The 16,396-nt window shown below is 35.3% G+C and overlaps 1 protein-coding gene across 3 annotated transcripts in view; it reads left to right on the top strand.

The window, feature by feature from the left end:
* LOC121385772 (semaphorin-2A-like) overlaps positions 1 to 7,340 on the top strand; it is a 205,508-nt gene extending 198,168 nt beyond the window's left edge. For all 3 annotated transcript variants that reach the window (XM_041516561.1, XM_041516553.1, XM_041516570.1), the window contains one exon: positions 213 to 7,340. In XM_041516561.1, the coding sequence (XP_041372495.1) occupies positions 213 to 278 (66 nt within the window). In that variant the 3' untranslated portion in view covers positions 279 to 7,340. The remainder of the gene's footprint in view (positions 1 to 212) is intronic.
* Positions 7,341 to 16,396: the final 9,056 nt, after the last annotated feature.

Below are 16,396 nucleotides of genomic sequence, written 5' to 3'. Positions count from 1 at the left end.
GATTTATCTGAGCAATTCATTGATGTTTGAAGCTATCAGATATTGTACCATGTCTGTTTTACTCATTCATTATTTTGCTGATACAGAATGTCAATATATAACATTATTTTAAAAATTAGTTCAGCTGTTAACAATCACACAATTGTTATGTTATGTTATGTTTTATAGATAAATGAACTACATCTCTAACCACAAACTTTTATCTGTTTCAGGAACAAAAATGTGGGGCATGTTGTGACAATCCTAGCAATGCAATATCTCAGTTTGGTGGGAAATAGCAGTTTATCGGCTAGTAGAGACTTTTTAAAAACAAAACAAAAAAACTTGTCCATTTGGACGCTGCCTTAGTGCTCCCCTCAGCTGTGATATTTTGTCTCGACTAGCTCTCGACTCGATTCGACTAGCTCAAGACTTCGACAGGCACATCGCCTTCAAAATGAGATCTTCAGACTCGTGTAAACATTACACTACAGACTACAACGATGCCACTCGACTGACGAGTGCCAAATGCAAACAACCAAATGCAGTATTTATAGTGAAGATGTGTGACGTACTAAACTCTGGGTGTGTACAGACATTCCTGCAATAAGTGCATGTGATGAAAATATCTTATGTGATTCAGTTTGGCAGTCTGCTATTGCTGTTTGACCTTCAAATTCAAAGTTATGAAGACTGTGCATGATTATTTGTGTGTGTAGACAGAGGCTGTACATTATATGTGATTGAAGACTTTGATAATTGAAATCACACAAATCTCAAATCATAATCTATTTTTTGCAGTCTGCCATGCTGATTTGGAGTCACAGAGAATGATCCTGGGTTATAATGGCTGTACATTATTTATGATAAAAAAAAAACTGTGATCATTTACATCAAGCAGATCTCGAATTGTAAATCATTTTGGCAGTCTGTCAATGTGCTCATCTCATCCTGATGTGAAAATGCGGAGAATGATTCTTGGTTACAATGACTGTTCATTATCTGTGATGGAAGACTGATCATTTACACCTGGAGTCGTAACTGAAACACATGGACTAAAGGATTGTTTCAGTGCACAGTTTGTTTCATTGCTGAATTACCTGAACATAATCCCATCTCGATACGGATACATATGCATGGTAAATATCACTGGCAATGACAAGGAAATATCACTAGTGATGCCAAACAGATACCACTAGTGATGCCAAGTAAATATCACTAGCGATGCCAAGCAAATATTACTAGTGATGCCAACTAAATGTCACTAGCGATGCCAAGGAAATATCACTAGCGATGCCAAGTAAATATCACTAGCGATGCCAAGCAAATATCACTAGCGATGCCAAGCAAATATCACTAGCGATGCCAAGTAAATATCACTAGCAATGCCAAGTAAATATCACTAGCGAAGCCAAGTAAATATCACTAGCGATGCCAAGCAGTAGGCAAATAGCAGAGGACTGATAGCATTAGCTTTTCCTAACAATGGTCAGGATCCTATGGTTGTTTGCTAGGAGTAACTGCGTAAGGACTGTTTCCATAGCAGTATAATAATGAGTTGATATGAAGGATGTGCTAGCAGAAAGCCAGAAACCTTACTATGTTGCTAGTAGTATAGTCCAGAACTGACTGATGACTAGCTACCTTTAGCCAGGTACTCTGCTGCAACAGAAAACCAAACAACCCCATTTATGTTGAGCCAGTGTGAACTGTTTGCACTGTAATTGTATTCCATCTAGCAATAACCATGAGTCAAGTGAGCAGTCAATCAATTGCAGGAAGCAAGAATGGTTCATGTTTTGTTTTCAAAGCAAGAACATGATTGTGACATTGACCAAGCTCATGAAACTATCTTACTGGCAGCAAGCAACAATATTTTGATGGCAATGTTTGACAGCTAAATTGTAGATCTAGTTTGTGTGTTATCTGATGGTGATCAACTGTACTAATGACAGCAAGAAAAACATCAGAATGGTATTTATTGTGAGTAATTGGTTATGAAGTGTGTGTCTTAGATGTGGTTGTCTGAAATGTTCCACCCAGCATGTATAGTGTGATTTAATCGATGGCAGATGAAGATGATTCACTGGTGTGAAAAATAACAGTGTGAATATCTTCCACAATAGGACTGGGTTCTGTTTCAGCTTTATCTTGAAGACAAACAAACAGTTCAGGTGTTGTGAGTTGCAGCTCCTAAACCAGATGAACAAGTAAATCGGACTCATGAGAGCAGCAAAATAGACAGATATGGTGTAAATGTGTAACGAAAAATCAGCAAGATGGGGAAAAAATGGCATCATCTCAATCTAAGAACTTGATGACTGGGTTGAAACAATGATGGACAGATGGTGGTCATCCAAGTAGTTCAATGTCATTCATATAGTTCTACTGTTGACCCTGGAGACGTATTCATGTGATTCAGTGACAGCTGGAGTGCCACATGGACCAAGTAAAGCCAACTCAGAGTTCGACAAATTCATTAGCCCTTGGTCTTGGCATGTGAATTTTTGGTCTGACCTACTGGAAATTATCATCTCTATTTCTAAAAAAACATTGGGCACTAACCAAAGCTTCAGTGAAGGCTAGTGACTTACTCAAACATTTGTCGAACACTGGGCCAACTGACCACAAATGTAACGACATCAAATTTCTAGTGGACACAATTTGTTCAAGACTTACCACACTGTGAAATGGCATCAGACAGACTGCAAACAGAAACAATGTATTCATTCACCCAGTTTTATTCAAACATTGACTGCACAGTTTAGCAGCATATAACATTAAGAAAATATTATATATATCACAATCAACTTTGTGATTTGGCGTAGTATGTGTACATGTATCACTAGGCAAGCCATTAATGCGTTGTTAAACCATGTGCTTTAGAAAAAATGATCTGACCTCCTGCTTCGCACAAGGAGAATTTGTAGAATGTTAGATAAATCGATGAACTGGTAGCAGAACAATAGTTAGGGGTTTTCTAGATACCATCCAGTGTTGTCTCATAGGCCAGACCTTTGTTTTGTAAACACGATGAGCCAAATTTATCAAAGGTGATCATATCACATTTATTTAAAATGTGTTTAATTCTTTAACATGGACACAATAGGATGAGAGCTCAAAGCTAAATACTTGTGTTTATCATAAATTATTAAGTATACACAGCTATTTAGGAAAGCTGAAACGTACATTGGCATAGCCAAGATTTGGTGTGACAGGAGAAGATGCCACCTCAGTGAAAATGTGACTAAGATTATAAATACCTTTTTGTAAATTCAGCCCAATGTGTCCTTGTATTTGTGTTTAACAAATCTGGCTACATACTGATCTGTTGGCAGCTTCAACTTCATAATGTGTGAGAGGGAACATTGTGTCAGATGGAACATTCTGTCGACTACATTCTTGTAAATCATGAAATTAATGTGTGCAAGATATTAATGTGTGGGTGTGTGTAATCAGAGAACTGTTCAAGCATGCTTGTCATGGGCACAACCTCTGACTTCACCAGAGAGTCCTGTCCATGACATTAATGTGAAAAAAATACTATTTATATATCAGCATTTTAATTAACTTAATACATTGTTTTAACTTTTTCGTCCTTGTGCATGAATGATGTCATGGGCTGAGCCTTTTCATGTTATCAAAATGCCAGTGGCAATCAGTGTGCCATCATGTCCACAATGAATTTAAATTGCTGGCATGCCAGCAAGAATAAACAACAAAAACACAAACAACAAAACAATGGAAACACAACAAATGTCCATCTGTTAGAATGAAGGTACAATTTTATGTCAACAGAAAGTAATTATGTAACAGACAAGTACAAAATATGTTTTTAAAGAATTATATTCTGGGCAAATGAAATGAACAGGCAGGTAGTTACTGAAAACAATTCTGCAATTGTTGTTTGCAGTGTAATCTTTTTTAAAGTTGTATTTAACAGACCCATTAATACAAATATGCATTGTATCATAACACATTATTTTCCTGATTTACAGACGTTTGTTGAGCTTGTTGTGTGGTTTAATGTAATGTTGTGCACAACTTGAATCATGTTTATTGATTGCAAAGCAGAGTTGGGGATAAAACGGAAGAGAAAGTATTAAAGTTTCTGATGAACAGTTTCTTAATTGTTTTGGTTCATGGACCATTGCTTCATAGTCGGATCTCCACTTGTCCATGTAAGATTTTTTAAAATTAAATAGTAGGACAAATATTAATAGACAAAACCAAACAGAATCTTTAAACTGGTCTACATTAGCTCAAGAAGGTTAATTGTCCTACCAAGTTGGGCAACTGGTTTTTACTACATGTACCGACTGAATAGGGAATGAATTTAGAGTTGTTGCCCTTAGTTTATAAGCATCACAGGGAAAAAAACCTAGTGGATTGGAGCCAAAGTTTTGGATGTTTTACAGTTTATAATATATATTGTTTGCAGGTCACATTTGGATGATACTGTTAAACATCTACTTTTATGATACATACAGTATAATAGTGTGTCTTATAAAAATGGAAATAATTTAAGAATTGCAAAACTTTTGTCAGTGATCACACTGTTTAAGAATGGCACATATTCCTTATAAATATCCATTAAATATGAACTCCCTTTTGTGGAAGATGTGGAAAAAAACCCCAGTGAAATAACTTGATGTGGACCAACTAAAGAAGAAATTATCTATGACCTGCTCCGTATCCTTGGTCATTGTGATAAAACTCCTACATCGATTGTATTTCAAACAGTTGATGCAGCATAATACTATCAATAAAAAATACCTTGCTTACAGGAGACAATGACAGATAATATTTTTTCAAATCATTTGACATCAGACCTGATTAACATCCATTGGTTCATGTTCTTTTTTATATTAGTCATGACTAGACCATTTACACAAAGGAGCAATAAATAGTTTTATTTAAACTTCTTAGGAACCAGCAGTTTTATACGCTGCAAGTTCTGCAGCTAACTGTATATACTGGTAAGCATCATTAGCATTCACAGTTTTGGAGGTATGTTTTAACTGTATATATGTAAATTGTGTGAGTTAATGTCATTGTACAAAATATAGAAAGTACCGGTACAACATAAGATAATATTAGTTCCAAGAAAGATGGAACACCAGATTTCTTTTATTCAGTTCTTGATTGTTGAAGTTGTATAGAAATTTTTTGGATCATTTGTCCAGCCCAAGTTTGAATGATAAATCACAATTTGAATTTCTGAAGTGTTGTGTGCACTATGAGTGCATGTAGATCACTGTTGTTTGTAATATTGAAAGTTTTTTATTTTTGGTTAACACATGTACACATATTACCATGAAAAAGAATGTTTACATACCTCACTTTTTTCTCTCTTGTTTTTTTATTCACAGATACCCTGTCGTTTAATATTTTTTGCACGGACATTCTGATTTTAAGAAGAAAAAAAAATGTTTTGGGGTTTTCTTTAATTTCCAGTTTATAAATAAGAGAGTAAAAAAATTAACATTATATTTCAAGTATGCTTTCATTTTCAAATGACATCTCAACTTTTGTTTTTTAATCTGCAACTTGTCTGCATACAATTAGTTTATTAATAATTTGTATATTGACAAATCATAAGTGCTTGCTTTTGTACATTTATTGTACATACCATTAACTTAGGACGAATCATTACCTCTGGCCAATATAAAAATTTGCATTATTAAATATATATATATTACAATATTTAATCAAATAAATTTATGATTCAGTTTCAATACAAAATTGTTATGTGGAAATTACCCATAATGCCTTATAGTCTTAACCTTAAAGTAACATTATCAACTTAACATTTTCTAGCATGAGTATGTTTAAGTACTAGTATATATAAATATATTGAAGAAAACAATATTATTTTCATAGTAAATTGTTACCAGATTTGTTTAAGTTGAAAGTACATATATGTAAATACTTTGTCCTGCTGTTGTAAATATTTATATAAAACATCTTTTAAAAAAACAGCTCATGTCAATTTTAAGTTTTCACAGCCAGTGGTGCATACGCTATAGGACTGTCACAAATTTTCTCTTTGGTAATTAATGTTTTGCAATCCTGTATTGTGCATATTTGAAATAAAAATCTGTTTTAAATTCTTGCCATGACTAATTTAAAGAGTACCACTAGAAAATAAGTTTAATGTCTGCATTTGTATCTTTTTACAGAATTTGTTTTATTTCAAATTCTTTTAATGAATTAAATATGCATCTTACTGGCTTCCTTGACATTAGATAATTGTTAATTAGTAGATGTAAGCTAAGTCAGTGTTATCACGTTGTTCTGAGGTGTTTTTTTTCATCTGATCAATCAAAACATTGCTGGCATAATCATGCAAGAAATATTACCTGGGCATGATACAGTATGTTATCGGTTTGTGTCAGATCTTGTGACATTGTCCAAGGTGGGGTGACAGTAAGATCCAGTTGAAATGTTTGACAACGAAAAATTAAATATTACTAAAATAAAATAGAGTATAATGTAGATTCTAAAAATGCCTTTGTTGTTTTTACAATCTAAATTTAGTATGCAAACATTTGTTTGTTTGATTTTACCTTTCAAATGGTAGATTTTCCTCTGTAGGTTTCTTATACAATTGCTTCTAGAACCACTGAAACCACTAAATAAAATAATTTTTTAATGTAAAGGAATTATGGGTGCACATTATGGTAGTTTTAACTTAATGGCAAACATAAAGCAATTTCAGATACACAAAGCCTTGAGTGAGTGTAAAAATAATGAAAAAACGTAAAGGAATTATGGGTGCACAAATATGTAATTTTAACTTGATGTAAAGTAATTCCAGGGGCAAAATGTAAAAAAAAAATTGAAAGCAGAAAGTAATGTTTGACATATTGAGTCTGGGAAATGCTATCAATAGTTCATGGCATGTAACCAATTACAGTTTGTGTTCCGAGGGCACAGTTCCCCTATACAGAATTGCCCTTCAATCTGTTTCTTCAGACCCGTCATAATTTATCACATGTATTATAGATTAGCAAGTTGCAAATACATATTGATATTTTGTATATGGTGCACATAGCAGATTGATTTTTTTGTAAGTTATAAATAAATAAAAATTACTGAAGCAGAATTTTTATGTTTATTTTGTATATTTTGATCTAGTTTATTGTTCATATGTATTTTTAAGAGTTTTGATGAATTTGTTATTTTGTTTGATTATTCTTGATCATTTTTTCTTTCTGTTGGTATTTAAGTGCATTGCAGATTTAGGTTATTGTATGATGTGTCCTCGTGTTGTGCACAAACTACGCAAACTGAGTCTGTGTTCCGTGTTCAGATGTTGCAACACATGAAGAACAAATAAAACTGTACATGAAATATAACAAATGTTTTTCTCTTTTGTTTTCAATTTAATAAAATGTATTTGCAATGTGTTCATTGCCATTCCGAGGTTGAGACATAGCCCAGTGGTAAAGCACTCACTTGATGTGTGGTCATTCTCGGATCGATACCTGACAGTGAGCCCATTGGGCTATTTCTCCTACAGCGCGACCAATCTTCCGTAATTTTCCAAAAAATCCAGAATTTTTAACCCATATCCGGAATTCCTGAATTAATGCCAAATATCCAGAATTTTTTCCAAATTCGCTATCATTATTTAAATTATTTTTTATTTTTAAGGACATTCACACACTTGAACTGAAAATATTAGAAAATTCCAGAAAAATAATTCCATTAGGTTGGTCACCGTTCTCGTACTAGCTAGTGCACCATGACTGGTATATCAAAGACTGTGGTATGTGCTATCTTGTATGTGGGATGTGAATATAAAAGATTCTCTTGCAGACAAATATAGCAGGTTTCCTCTAAGACTACAAGTCAAAATAACAAAATGTTTTAACATCCAGTAGCCAATGATTAATAAATCATTCTGCTCTAGTGGTGTCATTAAACAAAACGAAACGTTTTAAAATTGCCATTCCATTGATATCTCAGAACTGGCTTAAAGCATAAGATTTAGATGGACAGATATTGAGAGACAGACCGAGGAAGAGAGAGTGAATATATGAATGTGTGCATGCATGTATGCATAAAATTCCAACCCAGCCTGATGTTATTTGTTGGACAGAAATACGTTTTTTTTTATTTGGCAGTAAAAATATAGACATTTTCTTATCGTCATCCCATGCAATGGCCAGCCAGTGCACCACGACTGGTACATCAAAGGCCGTGGTATGTGTTATCCTGTCTGTAGGATGGTGCATATAAAAGATCCCTTGCTGTTAATCAAAAAGAATAACCCATGAAGTGGATTTCCTCCCTCAATATCTGTGTGGTCCTTAACCATATGTTCGACGTCATATAACTGTAAATAAAATGTGTTGAGTGCATCGTTGAATAAAACATTTCCTTCCTTCCTTCCCTTGCAATGGGTGTTCCATCATATTATGTAAACTTTTAAGAATTTAAAATCATAAACTTTTAGGCACTGGATATTTTTATTTTATCCATTAGTAATTAATGTCATAAATTTTACCAGTGAATATAGTTATGCCAAGTCCAGCAATCTCATGGAAGCTATATCAGATGGGGAAGTCTTTGCTGAAACCATAGAATTCTTATCCAAAGATCCAATTGGATTGAAATCTGACCCTAACATTCACTCCGCTATTAAACTAGAGTCAATATTTGGGTCTGATTTCAGTGTGATTACAGTAATCTGCCCTTGTCATCAGATGACAATCACGATATTTATCTTAGTTTCCATGAATTGCTGTTTGCGTTTAACAAATGCATTTGTATGATCTTGGGATGGGATCTGGCATAGTCAGAAGAATGCTTAACTGAGGTACACCGGCCTTGGTGGCGGCTTGGTTAAGCCATCGGACATAAGGCTGGTAGGTACGGGATTCGCAGCCCGGTATCGACTCCCACCCACAGCGAGTTTTAACGACTCAATGGGTAGGTGTAAGGCCACTACACCCTCTTCTCTCTCACCAACAACTGCCCACTGTCATGAACAGATAGGTGTGTGCCCAGGACAGCGTGCTTGAACCTTAATTGGATATAAGCACGCAAGTAAGTTGAAAAGAAATTAAATAACTGGGGTGTTTTGGTGGACCCATTATCTGAGGGGTTTTTTATGTCCCAACCAGCAGGTCATAACTGATATATCAAAGGTTGTGCTGTCCTGTCTGTGGGGTGTGCATATAAAAGATCCTTGTTGCTAATGAAAATTGTAGTGTTTCTTCTGAAGACTAAATGTTGGAATGACCAAATGTTTGTCATCCAATAGCCGATGATTAATTAATATTAGTGGTGTTGTTAAATAAAGCAAACTAACTGTTTGTATGATCATTCTTTAGATGCACAAGAACACCTTATCAATCACATATTTGACAATAGTAGTGTGGCTTGTGCTGCTATTTTTAACCTTTTAGTTAAGTCAACTTTTACAAAATTAATCAAATAAAGTATAGATAATTTGTTTCGTATGTACTAACAGGAAGCGTTTTTTACTACCCAGATTTTCTGTACAAAAACTCACACTGGTATGATGTTTAGTATTTGAAGGATAATAATATCTAGAACACTGATAGAGTTCAAATTAAATTGCAGAAAGCAACACTTGATGACAACAAGTCGCATAAGGCAGGGGGCAATCCCTCAAATTCGGGCAAAAATTATACAGATATTCTGGCAAAATGTGCTAACCTGAGACCTTTTTACCATGTATTTCCATCATTCTACCCTCAAAATTAGGTGTAATGCGTGGTGATTCGTTTGTAAACCTATATAGCTGTTTGGTAGTAATGATAATATGAATAAATGTTGTTATCCAGATTCGGGCATTTTCGTTTAATTCGGGGAAATGCCAGCCTGCCCTCATACAAAAATAGGAGCCCGTACGCTTATGCCATTCCATGTAATATACTGCATTTCAAAATGTAGTGTTCTATACGGAATGGTACTTTGGCGTGTAAAAATAATATAATAAATACCTAAATCCGCGTCTGATATCTATCCGGGCCCCCGTTCCACGAAGCGATCTTAGCGCTAAGATCATCTTAAGGGCATAAGGTAGCTATGCACATATGATGATTTTAATGCTAAGATCGTTTCGTGGAACGGGCCCCTGGACTAGAAGCCCTTTTATGACAAAACTCATATATTTTACGTCTGCCATTTTGAATTTCATAATAGTCTAAACGATATCAAATGCTGACTTAAGTTCAAAGTAATGTGGATACCATAAGCTGATGTATTGCTTTGAGTGCTTTCATATATAAAAAAAAGCTCTTGCTACTAACGTAAAAATGTAGCGGGCTTCCTCTCTAAGACTATATGTCACTATTACCAAATGTTTGACATCCAATAGCCGATGGTTAAAGGGACAGACTCTAGTTTCAGCCCATAAAGATGCACACAAAGTTTAGTTAATCTACAAACCTGTAACATATTTGGATAAAGTTACAACTGAGTGAAACATGAGTCTCTGACTTTGAAATGGTGAAATACCCTCTAAAAATAGATAAAACTCGACTCCATAACAGTTACTTCTCAGACGCACGTGCGTTTTTAAAAATATGAGAAATGTATTTTTGATATTAAAAACACCAGGATGACCAAAAACACTTCGAGTGTATGGAAATTGATCATCTAAACCATAAAATCTAAGTAAAGTATGATTTTAGTTATCAAAAACGGCTATAATAGTCAAAAATATGACTTAGTGTTTAAAAACTAGGGTATGTCCCTTTAATAAATCAATGTGCTCTAGTGGTGCCATTAAGCAAAACAAACTTTTATTGCCTAGAATATTTAGTGTGATTTGGTAATGCATACATAATTATGAGTACACATTCTTAATTTCTGATCTTCCAATATCTGAAAATTATTGTTATATAAATATTATTAAACCTTTATCTCAAAACACACATTTATCGTATTTTCTTAGGCTTTGTGGCTCCACTATATGAATACAAAGACATTCCGAGAATACACAGAGATTATTTATCTATTTTTGGATCAAATGAACATAGCGAATAAAAAGCCGGTTTAACGGTTCGCCCGGTGTACACAAGAGACACGTTTAGCCAGTGCTTGAACATGTAACGTTATAGTGCTGTCCCGCTTTTGATCACGTGCAGGTTACCACAATGGCGACGTACAGAATTGCACGACAGAATTGTTGTCAAGTTGCAGCGGATATGTTACCCGACTGCATGAACGCACTAACACTGTCAGTCGGCCATGCATGCACTAACTGTCATCTCAACACTCGTGGGCAGATGTTCGATAGTGTCAATGATTAATTTGTTTCTGTGATTTATATCACATTTTAGTTAAGGGTCACCAACAAATAGGCAGTTGATGTCTTAAGTTGGGGAAATTAAAAAAGAAGAAAAAAGTAAAGTAAAGTTTGTTTTATTTAACGACGCCACTAGAGCACATTGATATTTTTTTTTTTATCTTATCATCTGCTATTGGACGTCAAACATATGGTCATTCTGACACTTTTTTTTAGAGAAAACCCGCTGTCGCCACATAGGCTACTCTTTTACGACAGGCAGCAAGGGATATTTTATTTGCGCTTTCCACAGGCAGAATAGCACAAACCTTTGTTGAACCAGTTATGGATCACTGGTCGGTGCAAGTGGTTTACACCTACCCATTGAGCCTTGCGGAGCACTCACTCAGGGTTTGGAGTCGGTATCTGGATTAAAAATCCCATGCCTCGACTGGGATCCGAACCCAGTACCTACCAGCCTGTAGACCGATGGCCTAACCACGACGCTATCGAGGCCGGTAAAAAAGGAAAAAGAAGACATTGAAAGGGCGATATCAATGTTGCGTAATGGTTGGTTAAAATTATCTGTTAATTTTTGTTTTAAAATGTTAAAGATTACGCCTAAAAAAACACCTTCAAAAATCCTGGCTACGGGCTTGCATGCCCATAACATATTACAGCCAAATAACTAATTTACTAGGGGAAGTCTACTTAGCCCGAGTACTCTGCCGTTCGAGAACTAGACGGACATGTATTTGAGAGAGCGATCATAACCCTCCAAAACTAGCCTCGGTGGTGTCGTGGTTAATCCATCGGTCATAAGGCTGGTAGGTACTGGGTTCACAGCCTGGTACTGGCCTCGGTGGTGTCGTGGTTAAGACATCGGACATAAGGCTGGTAGGTACTGGGTTCACATCCCTGTACCGGCTTCCACCCAGATCGAGTTTTATCGACCCAGTGGGTAGGTGTAAGACTACTACACTAACCTCTCACTAACCACTAACAACTAACCACTGTCCAGGACAGACAGCCCAGATAGCTGAGGTGTATGCACAGGACAGCGCGTTTGAACCTTAACTGGATATGAGCAAGAAAATAAGTTAAAATGAATGAATGAATGAATGAATGAATGAATGAACCGTCCGTCTAGCTCTCGAACGACAGAGTACTCGGGCTAAAATCTACTTTAGCAAATAACCGATAGGTTAACAAAGCGTTCTGTCTTACTTTTTAGTACGTTTTTCCCACCAATAGTTTTTACATTTTTAGTCGGTATTCTTGAGGAAGCTATTGTTTAAGCGTTATTTTCCTGTTTAGAATATCAGTGTCTGTATAAAGAAGGTGTTTGTTGTCGTCCTAATGTTTGTAGTATTCCAAATCAGATTTTACCTTTCAATAATTTCTTACATATGAAAATATATATATTACGAAGTAAATTGTTGTTAAAATGACTGATACAAACATTAGCACACGCCGCATACACATTGGATATACAGACACTGGTGTTCTAATCAAGAAATGTATTTAATATGTAATTTTAGTCGCTAAAAATTGTCAGTTGGAAATATCTTACAAGTGCCTTTAATTATGCAAATATTAATTTATCCTTATCACAAATAGTTCATCTAGATCACGTCCATGCACAATATTCGGCATACCGATGCTATCAGAATGAGACACCTTCGACATGTTTAGGTCACTGCTGTACAAATATTAAAAATGGTGACGAGTCTTTTATTAATGGTTTTTTTTTATTTTATTTTTTTATATTGGTTGATAGCGGAAAATGCACAAATGTATTTATTAAAACTGTAGCAGTGTTTGTGTTGTGTATTAGTAAATGATGATATGCAGTCAAGGGGAGGACGGGCCAGTGTTAAAACGACCAATTACGCAAAACAAATGTTACGTCAGTCTTGATTAAAGAGACCTGTCCCATGCCGATACGTGGCACGTTTCAACTGCAATTAAAGGGACCCCCATCCATACTAATTTGTACGTCGAATCTTACCAATTGTTATTAAAGGGCCCTTTCGATACTAGTATATAAAGGCCCCATCTGGTATATAATGTCACTTTAGATGTTATCCGGAGTTTGCAGTCATTGTAAGATGTTTCCAACTAACAGAGCCTTTTGGGCGACTAAACAGTACAAGTTAAATAGTCCTAAATACAATTTCTTGTTTAAAATGTCAGTGTCTACATATCCAGTGTGTTTATGGTCATGTGATAATCCTTGTAGCAGTCATTGTCCATTTTTACTTCCCAAAATATTAGATTAGATCAACAACAAACACCTTGTTTATACAGGGCCGTAGCTAGCGTGGAGGTGGGGGGAGGGGGAGGTGCAAGAAAACAAAATCCGGAAAGAATTATAGAAACTTAAACAAAATTCTCTTCTTAACCGTTTAAGGAGTTTTAGACTATTAACTACTCAGCTGTCCCCTCCCCCCCAAAATTTTTTTAAAAAAAAATAAAATTAAAATAAATAATAATAATAAATAATAATCATTTTTTTAAAATCCTAGCTACGGCTCTGTTATACAGACACTGTTATTGTAAATGAGGAACTATCTTTAATATGTAATTTCAGTGATCAAAAAGAAGAAAGAAAAAATGCTCTGATAGTGGTAAATTTGTTACATTGGCAGCAAACTCGGGTCAGTCCCTTTAACTCCTGTCTTCAGACGTATGTGTCACATTGTGTGTGTAAACAACATGTTCATTTTTGTCTTATTTGTTAAAATCTATGTTTACAGTTATTGATGTCCACACCTGTGCATCTCGAACTGACACGAGATTCAATTTCGCCAGATTAGTGGAAATGGCCAATCTGGTAAACCATGCATAATGCACCATATTATGTACAGCTGCGCGAGCAATAGCCTCGAAACCGAATCCCAGACAACGGGGCATCGGTTGTTGGAGGATATTTGTACTAATGTAAATCTTGGATTCGCAGCTTCTGTTACATCCCACGACACAACGAATTGACACGTTTTAATAGTGTCGTAATACTGATAGCGGGGTCGTATTTCTAGAAGTAAATTAACCATGAAGTGATCGTACAGTATGTCTAATTGGAAAATCTACTCACGAATTGTCCGTGTTTGCTGAAAACGACAGTATTAAGTTTCTTGAACATCGATGCGTATCAGTTTAGTTAAATGTTTGTCAAGGTCGTACGACAGTTGGTCTGTCAAATGGTCTCAACAGAATATTGCTTTAAAAACCAAAGTACATATATATATATGTATATATATATATATATATATATATATATATATATATATATATATATATATATATGTGTGTGTGTGTGTGTGTGTGTGTGTGTGTGTGTGTGTGTGTGTGTGTCCATAAAGGTAAATTTTATAGCTAGCTACATTTTCCACTTATTTTGGTATATATAGGCGCGTGTTCATAAAATTATGCAGGGGGTGGGTCTAGACTGAGGGAAGGGAGAATCGACAGTGCGCATGTGCCTGATGATATAAGTGAATTGTCGTTATTTAACTTTTAATAAGACAAAATAACTTCAAGCTACGTAATTCGTGGGAATCGGTTTTTAAAGAGATTGAATTAAAGATGTTTAGAGTAAAACAAAATACACGACAGGACTAGGTCTATACTGAATGTATGACAACACTCTGCATGGCTATTGCAAGTTAGTCTTCTTCGTGAAATTAAGGAAAACAATTCGTCTCGGTCACTTTCAACTCTAGTCGAAACTGGAATTAAGGAAGTCTTAATGCCAAAACAATTAACATAAAACAATTAATATCGTGTTAGCACAATGATGGCTTGACAAGATTAAGATCAGTTAATATCCCCCCACCCTTTTCTTGCAATATTGAATTTGATTGGTTGAAATGATCTACTGGTTTTGGTATCATTTAATCAGTGTGTAGCGTAACACAGTCAACGTGCGTTAACGGACTGTTGCACGCCAGTCTTGTCACGTGGTTTGTTAACAGGGCATCGAGTTTAAATGGATCAATAAGTAATTATTTCGTATATCATTTCAAAGTTTCAAAAGCAAAAAATTGTTTTAATTGTTTTGTTAATCCACATACTGCGATAGTCTATCAGATGACCTTTGACTCTTGCTGTCTGACCTTGAGGTCACGTGTGGATTAAGAGCTGAAAAGACCGAGACTTTGTTCAGAGAGATTAGCCGAATGGAAATTAACCACGTGTTTATTCTCATTGTTCAAGACACACGTTTATATGGATGGAATTTCTTTATTAATCAGGACGATAAAGACATTCTTTCATTATTAATCAAAACGATCGTTGATAGATCAGAAACCAGAGACAGGACGCATGCGAGATTACGCGCAGCTCACGTGCAGTGCGCAAATTAATAGTAAAATTGTTGCAAGGATTAACTTCTAATCTTTCTGGTAATCGCACAGAAACAATGACGTGTCTACAGTATCTCGAATAACAAGCAGCCATTTTATTTCGCTGGTCGCACGGGCACAAATTAATCTGAACTCTTTTGTGACGCAACGTCAGCTCCGTGAGTTATTGTGTGGAGTGACACCGGAGAGCGCCGACTAATGGGCACGTAATCCATGTATCGATGGTTACGAAGACTATAACGCTCAATGAAATACAAGCCAGTCACTGGAAATCTAGAATCGCTGAAAAAATAGTCAACCATTCACTTTAAATGTACAAGCATTGAAACAAAATAGTCAACCATTCACTTTAAATGTACAATCATTGAAAAAAATTGTCTACTATTCACTTCAAATATAGAATCATTGAAACAAAATAGTCAACCATTCACTTTAAATGTACAATCATTGAAAAAAATTGTCTACTATTCACTTCAAATATAGAATCATTGAAAAACTAGCCAACCATTCACTTTGAATGTAGGATCATTGAAAAAATAGTCAACCATTCACTTTAAATGTAAAATCATAACAAAATAGTCAACCATTCATTTAAATTCACATTTAGCTACATAAATATGAAACTCGCAATTTATAATTTTTTCTTAAAAATCTTGTTTGTCTTTTGTTCTTTTCTGTTTCCTTGTCGTTTCCCTATATATACTCAACAAAAAAGGAAAGTATACCAGGGCCGTAGCTAGGATTTTTTGTTGGGATGGGGGTGGGGGGTGGCAACTGAGTA

This window comes from Gigantopelta aegis, chromosome 2, assembly GCF_016097555.1.
Source record: "Gigantopelta aegis isolate Gae_Host chromosome 2, Gae_host_genome, whole genome shotgun sequence".
In the NCBI taxonomy this organism is placed as follows: Eukaryota; Metazoa; Mollusca; class Gastropoda; order Neomphalida; family Peltospiridae; genus Gigantopelta; species Gigantopelta aegis.
This window is presented reverse-complemented; position numbering and strand designations above follow the sequence as displayed.